The sequence below is a fragment of the Erythrolamprus reginae genome, chromosome 1, assembly GCF_031021105.1.
Source record: "Erythrolamprus reginae isolate rEryReg1 chromosome 1, rEryReg1.hap1, whole genome shotgun sequence".
NCBI lineage: Eukaryota > Metazoa > Chordata > Lepidosauria > Squamata > Dipsadidae > Erythrolamprus > Erythrolamprus reginae.
In genome coordinates this window covers 157,991,185-158,004,639 of record NC_091950.1, presented here as the reverse complement: position 1 = coordinate 158,004,639, position 13,455 = coordinate 157,991,185, and the positions used below count along the sequence as shown (strand labels likewise).

Sequence of the window (13,455 nt, the reverse complement as noted above, 5' to 3'; positions counted from 1 at the left end):
ATAGTAAGAGCATGTTTGATCGATTACTGTAATAGTAGTTAGTAGTTAGTAGTAGCAAGTAGTTACGCACTTACCTCATTGTATGAACTTGCCTCATGAAGTGGTATGAATATCCCCTGCCCCTTCCTTCACTAGAGATCTTCAGATAGAGGCTGGATAGCTATCAGTCCAAAACATAGCAGATCTGCATCGAGCAGGAATGGTATCCAGGTTCCCCCCCTTTCACCAAGTCTGTGATTCATTTTTACCAAAATTATGTTTGTATTCCGGTAGTTTAGCTTGTCCCATTCTTTCTTTTCTGGCATCCCTTTTGAAAGAAAGAAACACACCTCCCAAAAGTAAGCAGGACCTCAATCAAAGGCTAATGGAGACCTACTATAAACAAAAACAGAATCACCTAATATTTTCCCAAATGGGATTTTTATGAACAATAAATGTTTTCTGAATATTCTGTTTTAGAAGAGATAGCAAATAGATGGCAAAGTACTTGGATGGATATACACAGAGTAAATATCTCTATGTTGTCAGCTTCCTTGTACATACACCCAGGCTCTCAGATAAGGAATATTAAATTGCTTTGCACTTGGATAGCAATTTAGGTAAACACGGAGACAATTTATAGATTGCAAGAAGCATATTTGTGCTCTCAGAAATACATGAACTAAGGTAACATTTTGGTAATTTTTCAGGATTCAACAGTTGGTGGAAACTTAATTCATTAGTCATACTGGCTGAGGCTGTGGGAATTTTAATTCAGAATATGTATGGAGCACTAAATTGCCTCACTTTAACATAATCCTGCTTGGTTTAACTTAATAATATCTATTCTAATGGGCAACAACTGTCCCATGTATTAGGTAAAGATTACATATTCATTTCCTCCTCCCCTCAGAAAACAAACTTGGGATCTTGGATCTGCAAAACATGCATTCTGCCATGGCTCCAATATTTTCTATGACTAAAACATGCATGTCATATAGATAAACATTTACATTAAAATCCACACACATCTATTTAAAACCACAGAACGTGAAAACCACAGAACCATTTTCAATCCCTGTGAATGTACATTTGTTTTAATGTAATAATTAGTAGAAAGGCATCCATGTTCTTAATATTTGCTACTTCTGGTGTAATCCGTGAAAGTGCCTTATGCGATGCTTTTTACTAAGCTTTAAGTATTAAGTTGGTCTTCAGAGTTGTTGGGGTTTTTTTAGGATAGAAGAACCTGAATAAATCCCTGGTCTATTATAAAAATAATTTACTTTTGTTATGGAATCCAAGATTAATATTTTAGCAAAACAAAATTTATGCTGCCGCTCCATTTTTTTAAAAAAAGAATATATATTAAGAGAAAGTTGATTTTATGTTAAGATAAATGGGTCCTCTAAGTGCTACTATAATTTATTCCATGACTACACATTATTTTCTTGAGTTGGGAAAATCTAATTGAAAGTCATACTGTGTCCATCTGATAAAAGAGTACAGTGGTACCTCGGTTCTCGACCACAATCCATTCCAGAAGTGTGGTTGAGAACCTATTTGGTCGAGAACCAAATTAATTTATCCCATAGGAAATAATGGAAATGGATTTAATTGGTTCCCAGCCCATTGACTTGCTGGGGACCAATTAAATCTACAGTATTTCCTCTATTTCCTATGGGATAAAGATCTGAGGGGACGGGGTGAGAGGGAAGGGGAGTCGGAATCCCGACACGCCCCTCCTGGCCGCCCCCTTAACAGCCTCCCAGTCTCTACCTTGTAACTGCTTCAAGCTGCAGGAAGGGTAGGGCTGGTTGCAATACCGGCAGCTTCGGGGGGCTACTTTCCTCAGCGGTTCAGTTGGTTGCCTCCAAGCAGCTGCACAAATTTTTTCTTTCCTGGCGGCCGGGAACGTCACGTGATGAAGGGAAGCCGCCGCCACCGCCGCCAGGAAAGAAAAAGTTCGTGCAGCTGCTTGGAGGCAACCAACTGAACCGTGCGATGTTCCCGGCTTGCTGCTGCTCCTCGAGCCACCCAGTCTCTACCTTGTAACTGCTCTAAGCTGCAGGAAGGGTAGGGCTGGCTGCAATACCGGAAGCTTCGGGGGGGCTCCTTTCCTCAGCAGTTCATTACCTCCAGGCAGCTGCCTCAACCTTTTCTTTCCCAGCGGCGGCTCCGGCGGCTTCCCTTCAACACGTGATATTCCTGACGCTGCTGCTGCTCCTCGAAGGGAAGCCGCCGGAGCTGCCACCGCCACCGGGAAAGAAAAGGTTGAGGCAGCTGCCTGGAGGTAATCAACTGAACCACTGAGGAAAGGAGCCCCCTGAAGCTGCCGGTATTGCAGCCAGCTCTACCCTTCCTGCAGCTTGGAGCAGTTACAAGGTAGAGACTGGGAGGCTGTTAAAAGGGCGGCCAGGAGGGGCGTGTCGGGATTCCGGCACCCATTCCCTCTCACCTCATCCCCTCTTACATTTCGGACAGTAAACAAAATTTTCTGTTCAGTATCCGAATTTTTGTTCGGATACTGAAGCAAATTTTTGCAGAAAATGTTGTTCGGTATCTGAAATGTATGAAAACCAAAGCGTTCGAGAACCGAGGTACCACTGTACTTTCTAAACATAAAACTACAAGTAGTTTACACTGGGAGATTTTTTAAAAAGTTGCAATCCCAAACACAATGTTCCTTTTCATTGGTTTACTCATAATAACCAACATGAGAAAGAGTCAAGTTGTCTGTCTGTCCGTCCGTCCGTCCGTCCGTCCATCCATCCATCCATCCATCCATCCATCCATCCATCCATCCATCCATCCATCCATCTATCTATCTATCTATCTATCTATCTATCTATCTATCCCTGTTCTGCCCCCCAAAATAAGACATGCCCTGATAATAAGCCCAAATGGGCAATAAGGCCAAGTGCTTATTTCATAGATCAAGAAAAATATAAGACAGGGTCAGATTTTCAGGGAAACACTGTATCTATCTATGTATCTATCTATGTATCTATGTATCTGTCTGTCTGTCTGTCTGTCTGTCTGTCTGCCACACAATCAAAAGTACTCACAGTTAATATGATACAGAAAAGCAATTTAAAACACCTATGGTAATTGCAACAACAATATAAAATCAAATCTCAATTATTATTAAAAGAACAATTCATAATGAGGTAAAATAATTCAAAAATAAAACAACTATAATTATATCAACAAACGGAAATGGTCTGTTTCAATTTAAATGCTCTCTGAAACCTCTCTGTCCTTATTATCTTTGCGAATGCAATCAAGGAGGGGGTCAGCTTGATTTCTACAAGAGAGGGATAGATAAGATAGAGATGGTAACTTCACTCACCATTTGTTCCTTCCTCCAGGTAATACATAAGATTCTCTGGGGTGGTAGTTCTTGAGAGAACAAATCTCCTTGTTTCTCAAGCTGCGTCTCTTAATTTAATTGCATCTATTCACTCTGTTTCTTCCAGGGAGGTGTCTGTGCCAGCAATTTGCTCTTTAGAATGTGGTTTGTTCCATTCCAATTTAATTTTTAATTAGGTCCAACAACAATCTAAGCAACAGGGGCATAGATGCAGAGAAATAAGTTTCCTTAAATATCTTGGACCTTAGATCTGTAGTTTAACCTCGTTTCCCTCTCAAAAGGACAGAACCCCTCCTCCAATCTTTGAGCCCCAATACAGGATGGATCTTATCCAATGACCACCAACTTAACTCATTTGATGATGAACTTTGAGACATGCTTTCTAAAATGCCACGTATATAGTCTCAACATGGCTGCTCATTCCATGTAGTGCTGTGCTATCCCAGGAAAAAGTTGGCTGTTTAGAGGTGTGTATGCTTGCCTCAGCATTGAAGTACATTCTCTAGACCCAATCAGAAATACTGCAAAGCCCTGTCTCTGTTTTGAATAAGACTCTCTTCTACACCATGTTCTCTTTTAGATATTGATCTAAGTTAACTGTGTTGAGTTCAGTAAATGTACACAGAAGAGCAGCTGCAAATACAATTACAAACTTTATTTGATACATAGAAAAATAGAAACATAGAAGACATAGTTCCCTCTAAGCTGAGCAGTGAGCAATCGCTCACTTAAAAATCATCATCAACTCAGAGTTTTCCAAACCTGCCCAGAAGCCGAGAGGGAAAGAGTGAGAGGGAAGGAGAGAGAGAGGAAGAGAGAAACAGATAGAAAAAAGAGAGGAAGGAAAAGAGAAAGAAAAAGAATGGGAGTAAGGAAGAGAGAAAGAAAATCAAAATCTAGTTTGAAACTAGCTCAACTATTTAAGTGGCATTTTGATATTGATAGAGTTGCCCTATTATGAGCTCACTGTTATAGACACACAGTACAGTATTTTATTTTGAAATTCTCTGAGGCAAAACAGGGTGGGTTTTTTATTTGTTTGTTTGTTTGTTTGTTTGTTTGTTTGTTTATTTATTATTTCTGTGCCGCCCAGTCCCGAAGGGACTGCCGCTCAGACACTATACTTTTCCACACACACCCCCCAAAAAATTAGAGGGAACACTGATAGAAGACTGACGGCAGAAAAAGATCTCATGATCCATCTAGTCTGCCCTTATACTATTTTCTGTATTTTATCTTAGGATGGATATATGTTTATCCCAGGCATGTTTAAATTCAGTTACTGTGGATTTATCTACCACGTCTGCTGGAAGTTTGTTCCAAGGATCTACTACTCTTTCAGTAAAATAATATTTTCTCACGTTGCTTTTCATCTTTCCCCCAACTAACTTCAGATTGTGTCCCCTTGTTCTTGTGTTCACTTTCCTATTAAAAACACTTCCCTCCTGGACCTTATTTAACCCTTTAACATATTTAAATGTTTCAATCATGTCCCCCCTTTTCCTTCTGTCCTCCAGACCAGGGGTCCCCAACCACCGGGCCGCGGACCAGTACCGGGCCGCGGGGCATGTTGCACCGGTCCGTGGAGTCAGCAGCTGCCAGCCCTCATGCCGCCACCCCCTCCCTCCAGCGCTTCGCCTCCCGCCGGGCAAGAGGCCTCGGGAGGCAGGTTCTGCCGGCCACAGGACGATGGATGGGACAGAGGGGCGGGAAGGACCGAGAGGCTCAAGCCTCTTTTGGCTTCTGCCGCGGGGCGCTTTTGCGTTTTTGGCTGGGGGGAGGCAGGAGGGCCAGCCTGACTCCCTCTCTCCAGCGCTTAGCTCCCGCTGGGCAAGAGGGCTTCGGAGGCAGGTTCTGCCGGCCACAGGACGATGGCGGGAAAGAGGGGCGGGGAGGACCAGCACCCCCATGCTTAATCCCGCCCCCAACCACGCCCCTTTCCGCCCCCACTGGGCCATAGAAAAATTGTCTTGCTGAAACTGGTCCCTGGTGGAAAAAACGTTGGGGACCACTGCTCCAGACTATACAGATTGATACATAATGCTCAAATCTGCTAAGTCATAATTGTCCACTCAAGACTAATGTCACAGCCATGTTAAGAGTCAGCTCAGAGGTCTATTATAATTTTTTTTTAAATCGACTTTATTAATTTTCAGTCTTTTTTGTAAAAACAATAATACAATAAATACAGTGAGTGATTCTGCATTGTTACATCATTGTATCTTCTTTCTCTTTCTTTTTTTTTTGGAGTTACCTCACATTTTATATATTTGGACATATTGCACTGATATTATAATATTACATATTATTACAATAGTTAAAATACTTATACTTTTCTATATACATATTTACATGTTATGCTTCTATTTTAACTCTTTATTTTTATTTTTTTTCTATGCTCAATCCAATGGTACCATCTATTGCCTATTTCAAAATACTCCGAGTCTTTCTAGCCTCACAAGTCAATTGTTAGCCTATCCATCTCGGCATTGACATATTTTGCTAATTATTATGCTTTCTGGGAGGGGGCGTGTTCCTGAATCTTTCCAAAATTTAAGCCTATATATAAGCTTTCCATCAGTTATAACACACGATTGGCCCCGGGGCCATGTAAAAAACAGGTGTGTTTACTCTGTTCCACTCTGTGGAAAGCGTGACATTTGTAATTGTATTTCCAATGTTAGTATATTAGAGCAAAACAAATTGAGAACATATTAATACAGCTTTATGTGAGCTCTGCAGGATGCATTTATGCTAGCTTGCAGTAAGGAAATACTGATAAATATAGATACATTCAATAGTTGGTAGTCTTATCCTTATCTGCTTCAAAGGGTAACAATTTTTTGATACTCTTTGATTTGTTCAAAATGCTTCTCCCATATCTATGATGTTTGCTTAAGTCACATTATGCTTTAAAAGGATATTGATTGCTAGGGAAATCAGTAATTCTGTTTTATTTTCAAAAAATGAGAAATTATATTTTTAGCCTGTCTTTTTATTTGTACATTTGAAAAGAGAAGAAGCAAGAAATGAGAATGAAGCAGGGTTGCAAAACAAGTGCATACAGAGAGTCCTCGATTTACGACCACAATTGGGACCAGAATTTCTGTTTCTAAGCAAAGTGGTTGTTAAGTGAGGCATCCCCAATCTTATGACCATTTTTGTCCCACTTGTTAAGCAAATCACTTCTCTAGTTAAGTGAACTACATGGTCACTAAGTGGAATCAACTTGACTTTCTCTTATCAGAAGCCGGCTGGGAAGATCCCAAATCTAATACAAATCTAATTAATAAATAAATAAATAAATAAATAAATAAATAAATAAATAAATAAATAAATAAATAAATAAATAAATAAATAAATAAATAAATAAATAAATAAATAAATAAATAAATAAATAAATAAATAAATAAATAAATAAAAATAATAATAATAATAAGTGGCAATTATCCTGGAACTTGGCAACCATCATAAACACATGTCAGTTGCCAAGTGCACATGATTGGGGGAATTCTGTAAAAGTCTTGAGTGTGAGGAAGATTATAAGTCACTTTTTTCAACACCATTATGGTCACTGAACAAATGGTTGTATGTCAAGCACTACCTATAAATGGAATCTAGCTAATATCTCTATACTAGAGGCTAAAATAAATTAACACCTTGTGTTGTATTTTTTGTTTTGCTAGAGCATGGTACCATTTTGAAGGCACTGTCTACTACTAATAAGAGCCTGAGGAGTTGTTATTTAGAGGAAATGCAGATTCTTCCCACCAGCCAAAAGGAGCCAATCCAAAGTCTTCAAATATTGCACAGTGGCAGATCGTTGTTTGTTGGTTTGAATAATGGAGTGCTAAAAATCCCCCTGGAGAGATGTTCAATGTACAGAACAGAAGGGTAAGAAAATTTATGGGTTGGATATATTTCACACTGTCTTAAAAAGAAAAGCACTAGGGAAACATATTGCTACTGATTCATTTTAGAATACCTTTCGTCATCATTCAAAGAAAGCAGAAAGCATTGGCTTGAACGAATAGTTCGAACAAAGAGAATAATTTGAAAGCTTTTTTTTACTGCATCTTCATTAGTCTCAATTAGAAATCGATGCAATGTACAAAGATGTCTGGTTTATTTCTCTGTCTTATACATTCTGGAATCAATATCAATTTCATTTGTCTGTTCCATATTATGCATGTATTTTTCTCACAATTGTTACTCTGCAACCCTGGTTACATTATGAATGGATCTGATATAGATATGATAGAGCTTGCCATACTTAGTGAAGTAGGAGAAGAGATGGAGTCATGGACTACCTCTTTCCTACTTTGTTTGATGTCTAAAAGCTATCGAGAGTATTTGTCTTCATTCAAATGAGTCATAGCCAACATTATTCACAGTTTGTTGCTTTGAATGAAAGGCAAAATTGTGGATGATCGAAAGGCAAATCAGAATCTTACAAATCTTACTCTTTCCAGTGTTATGTTGGATTGCTGCTCTAATTTCATCTAATACTAGACATTTCTGAAAGTAGAGAGTATCTTTGGCTTCATTTCTCAGTTCTTCTGGTTCCATATCAATGAGATTCAGAATTTCAAAGCAATTCCAGATGTTCTGCTTGAAAGTGGTGGGTTTGCAATCATACGCTACTATGGAAACTGGTTGGCTTTCTTCTGCTACTGTAGCTTGTCTTAGAACTTGCACAGTTTTGATTTGCTCAACAGTTTAGCCACATCTTTGTTGTTATCATTGAGAATTTCCATCTTCTTGAAACAGTAATTTATCCAAGCTAACTCTCTACTTACTACCTGATGAAGATTATATATATAGTTCCTTGAAGACTATGTTAGCACTGAAGAAATCATGGGATTGGCAGACTTTTACAAGAAACATTCCTGCTTCATTTTCAGGAATGACCATATGTAATGTTTTGGCATTCCAAAACATTGCATATTCTATTTAAAATTAAACTCTATCAAAAATCGGTCTAACTCCATCTTCTTTTTCATCAATGGTTGGAATATAAACTTGTACAAATGTCCTATTCAACTGCCCTGAGCCCATCAGGAGATGGTCGGCTTATAAATCAAAACAAACTAACAAACAAATAAACAAATATTGTCTGCAAAGTCTAATTGACATGATTTGATCATTGAATACATTGTTCTGTCCTTCCAGGATAATTCCTGATGATAAAAACACTAATCCTTATTTTTAATGTCTTCAGTGATGTTTGATCTTCTGATTCAAAAGTGTTCAATTTCAGTTCATTTTAATTCATTGATAATTAAAATGTCAAATTGTGTTGGTTTATGTATTTAATCTTCCATTGTGTTAAGTTTTTCCATAAACATGTTTTTTAAATATGTAAGCATACCATGCTGATTCATACCCCTAATCTATCTAGTCCAACTATCTGTTTTCATAGTAATCAAACAACTGTACATGGAAGGCCATCAATATCCAAGCAAATGGCCTTCAAAAGTAGTCACGAGGCCATCAAGGCTAATAGCCACTGATAATCTGTGGTTCCCACCAAGTAGTCCAATCTTTTTTTGAAGACATCACCTCATCTCAATTTTCCCACTATAATTGTCTTCACTGCTTCAGATTTTATTTAACTACATGACAACTGGATGTCCCACAGCTTTAATGTCATGTCACAAGCATCCTTTATACTCCAAATGATCCTCATCTTTTCTTCAGCAGCCTGTTGAATGCCACAATTGAGGAGCTCATCATCCAACCCTGTGCCCTCCATTATTTTATAACTTCTACCCATGTTGTTTTTTTGGCAAAATACAGATTGATTGTCCATAGCTTTCTTCTACACAGTGTGAAATGATGATTTCTATTTACTTCCAGCATCTTCCCATAATGCTGCTGCCCAATATAGGTGACTGCTTACGTTATTTGGGCAGCTGGGATTACCTTTATACCTTGAGTGACCCTGCTGGGATAATGTACACTTGACATACACTTCTGGCATTCTTTGCTCATCTCTCCAGAAACCCCACTATCACAAAAATGAACACATGACTGTAACATATATGTGAGATAACATGCCAAGCAATAAACATATTGCTTATGCAGATTTCATTTTTGTCTGAACAAATCCTCTTTCAGTTGAATGTTTAAAAATATGAATTGTATTGATGTAAAGTAGCATTAGTAGATGACTATTCTGGATGGGACAGAAAAGAATAGAATTAACTGGGACTCCATCATAATCTTTTAGCTATCTAAGACAATAGTGTCTTTCAGTCTCTCTGTTTAAACCATCCATAATACGATATTGTGGTGAAAATGTTCTAAGCTGCCTGAATGTTTCTCTACCAGCATCTATATGGGATATAGTATTTCAGGTCAAAATAGCCATGGCAGTTTTTTAAATGCATTTTTTAAGCCAATCACTCATTGCAGGCAAAGGTGACACTTGGAAAAGGAACATGTTTACATTGTCAGCTCAGAGATGGAAAGGAAAATTATTCTTTCGTATTTGTTTTCTTTCCAATTTTCGTTCCTGGGCTTATTCCTATTGCTCAGAAGTCTCATGGACAACAGATTTGTGTACCTTTGGTGACCTTGTCTTCAAGCCCTTGCAAAAAAAGCTGACAGGCTCTGAATTTTCACCTGGTTTCTAGAGATGGAATTGTTAGACATTTTTCAGCTAGTATCAGAAAGCTAAGCAAAATTGGATCAGGCTAATATTAAAATGGACGCCATCAGGAAATTGAAAAGTATCCTGGAAGAAGGCAGTGTAAAACAAGCTAAGTAACGCTGTTGTTGTTACTATTATTAATTCAATTATGTTACCCATCTTATTTAAACAACTCTGAGCATCTCACTGCAGGTAGAAACAACATTCCAATAAAATTAAGACTAATGTACAAACATATAAAAACTATTAACAATCATTTTAAAATAAAAAAGAAACTACCAAGAACATTGCATAAATTTTTATAAATATAAGAATTAAAGAATGGTGATTTTGTTATTAAATTTATCCAAGTAATTGTACAAATGCTCAATAGGTACATAAAGAAATATTACAATGGTTGATTGCAAATTGAATGTGAAACAGAGCTGTGATGTGGCCACAAAAATATCAGATATGGTTTCAGGCTAGGTCAGTCAAAGTGTACATTCCAAACTATGAAAAATAGTTATTCTACTCTACTCTACTTCTGTCAAAACCCACTCTCTCTGTTGCATTCAATTTTAGGCACTTTTATGGCATATTCAGAGGAATTAGAAGCATATTTTAGAGATATTAAATTTCTTATATATTGTTATATTAATGTTGTAAGCCGCCCTGAGTCGAGAAGGGCGGTATAGAAATCTAATGAATAAATAAATTAGAACAGGCTTAGAGAGGATCAGTGAATATAATCAAGGGACCAGAAATTCAAGCCTGTAAAGGTTTGAAGGAGCTGGTATATTTAGCCTTCACAAAAGAAACTAAGGAGAAATGCAGAACTTTTTACAGAATGTAAATAAAAAGACAACATAGGATATACAATATGTAAAAACAGAAGTTATCTGCCTCCTAGGGGGCAGAGGAGACTTAAGGGAATTTCACATACCATTCTGAAGATAGACTGGAAAATACCTGAAAATATGTCCTTTTATTCCAGGCTATAGGATATAAAACAGTGGACTGAATTTGCTAGAGCAGTGATGGCGAATCTATGGCACGGGTGCCACAGGTGGCACCCAGAGCCATATTTACCTGCACACGAGCTGTTGCCCTAGCTCAGCTCCAACATGCATGTGTGTGCTGGTCAGCAGATTTTTGGCTCACACAGATGCTCTGGGAGGGCATTTTTGGCTTCTAGAGAGCCTCTGGGGGCATGGCTAGCCGTTCCAGGGGAACGAGGGACCGTTGCTTAATAACGGTCCCTTGTTCTGGCTCTGTGAGCCCAATCTTGGGTACTGGTGATGAGTGTAACTCTGGCCCTGGACTCAGGTTGCTGCTGCTTAATGCCAGGTCGGTGGTAAATAAAGCTCTCCTCATCCGGGATCTGATCCTGGATGAGGAGGCCGACCTGGCTTGTATTACTGAAACCTGGCTGGGCCCGGAGGGAGGTGTTCCTCTCTCTGAAATTTGCCCAGCCGGGTTTCAGATATGGCATCAACCTCGACCCCAGGGAAGGGGGGGAGGAGTGGCTATTATAGCCAGGGAGAGCCTTTGCCTGCGTAGACTCATTGCTCCGGAAATTGCGGGTTGCGAGTCTCTCTTGCTGAAGTTGGACTTAGGGGTTCAGGTGGGCTTATTTCTCACGTACCTGCCTCCCAGCTACGTGTCAAAAGCCCTGCCTGTGCTACTCCAGGAGGTAGCCGGGTTGGTGGTGGAGTTCCCCGGACTCATTGTCCTGGGGGACTTCAACCTGCCGTCACTCGGCGAAACCTCTGGGCTGGCACAGGAGTTCATGGCCACCATGACAGCCATGGACCGGACTCAAGTAGTACAGGGTCCGACTCACGAGGGAGGGTACGCACCTGACATGGTATTCCTTTCCGAGCAATTGAGAAATGGTCTGAGACTAAGGGGCTTAGAAGCATTGCCTTTGCCATGGTCAGACCATTTTCTACTACGGCTTGACTTCCTGGCTCCAATCCTTCCCCGCAGGGATGCGGAACCAATGAAGATGTTCTGCCCCAGACGCCTGATGGACCCAGAGGGCTTTCAGACGGCGCTTGGGGTTATTCCAGAGGCACTCATCCACAGTTCGGCGGAGTCTCTTGCGGAGGCCTGGAACATGGCTGCTGCGGAAGCTCTTGACCGGATTGCGCCTTTGCGACCTCTCCGTGGCGCTAGACCCCGTAGAGCCCCATGGTTCAATGAGGAGCTCCGGGAGTTGAAACGCCAAAAGAGGCGTCTAGAGAAGCGATGGAGGAAGAGTAGGTCTGAATCTGATCGAACACTTGTAAGAGCTTTTATTAATACTTACAAAGTGGCGCTCAAGGCGGCAAGATGCGCGTACCATGCCGCCTTGATTGCATCAGCAGAATCCTGCCCGGCCGCTCTGTTTAGGGTGACCCGCTCCCTTCTTAACCAGGGGGGAGTTGGGGAGCCCTTGCAGAGTAGCGCCGAGGAGTTTAACACGTTTTTCGCTGATAAAGTCGCTCAGATCCGGGCCGACCTCGACTCCAATTGTAAAACAGAGTCGACTGACAATGAGTCAGTCGAGATGACTGGGGCACGTACTTGTCCACCTGTCTGGGAAGAGTTTGATCTGTGACACCTGATGAAGTGGACAAGGCCATTGGAGCTGTGAGTTCCGCCACCTGTCTACTGGATCCGTGTCCCTCCTGGTTGGTCTCGGCCGGCAGGGAGGTGACACGGAGCTGGGCCCAGGAGATTACCAACACTTCCTTGGGGAGGGGAGTTTTTCCAACACTCTATAAAGAAGCGCTCATGCGCCCCCTCCTCAAGAAGCCTTCCCTGGACCCAGCCGTACTTAATAACTATCGTCCAGTCTCCAACCTTCCCTTTATGGGGAAGGTTTTTGAGAAGGTGGTGGCACTCCAGCTCCAGCGGTCCTTGGAAGAAGCCGATTATCTAGGTCCCCGGCAGTCGGGTTTCAGGCCCGGTTACAGCACGGAAACCGCTTTGGTCGCGTTGATGGATGATCTCTGGCGGGCCCGGGACAGGGGTTCATCCTCTGTCCTGGTGCTCCTCGATCTCTCAGCGGCTTTCGATACCATCGACCATGGTATCCTTCTGCACCGGTTGGAGGGGTTGGGGGTGGGAGGCACTGTTCTCCAGTGGTTCTCCTCCTACCTCTCTGGCCGGTCGCAGTCGGTGTTAGTGGGGGGTCAGAGGTCGGCTCCGAGGTCTCTCCCTTGTGGGGTGCCTCAGGGGTCGGTCCTCTCCCCCTTGCTATTTAACATCTACATGAAACCGCTGGGTGAGATCATCCAAGGACATGTGGTGAGGTATCATCAATATGCCGATGATACCCAGCTTTACATCTCCACCCCATGCCCAGTCAACGAAGCGGTGGAAGTGATGTGCCGGTGCCTGGAGGCTGTTGGGGCCTGGATGGGTGTCAACAGACTCAAGCTCAACCCGAATAAGACGGAGTGGCTGTGGGTTTTGCCTC

The 13,455-nt window shown here is 41.2% G+C and overlaps 1 protein-coding gene across 2 annotated transcripts in view; it reads left to right on the top strand.

Annotated features, from left to right (window-relative positions):
- SEMA5B (semaphorin 5B) overlaps window positions 1–13,455 on the top strand; it is a 622,390-nt gene that overhangs the window by 500,163 nt on the left and 108,772 nt on the right. For both annotated transcript variants that reach the window (XM_070730236.1, XM_070730229.1), the window contains one exon: window positions 7,039–7,246. In XM_070730236.1, the coding sequence (XP_070586337.1) occupies window positions 7,039–7,246 (208 nt within the window). The remainder of the gene's footprint in view (window positions 1–7,038; window positions 7,247–13,455) is intronic.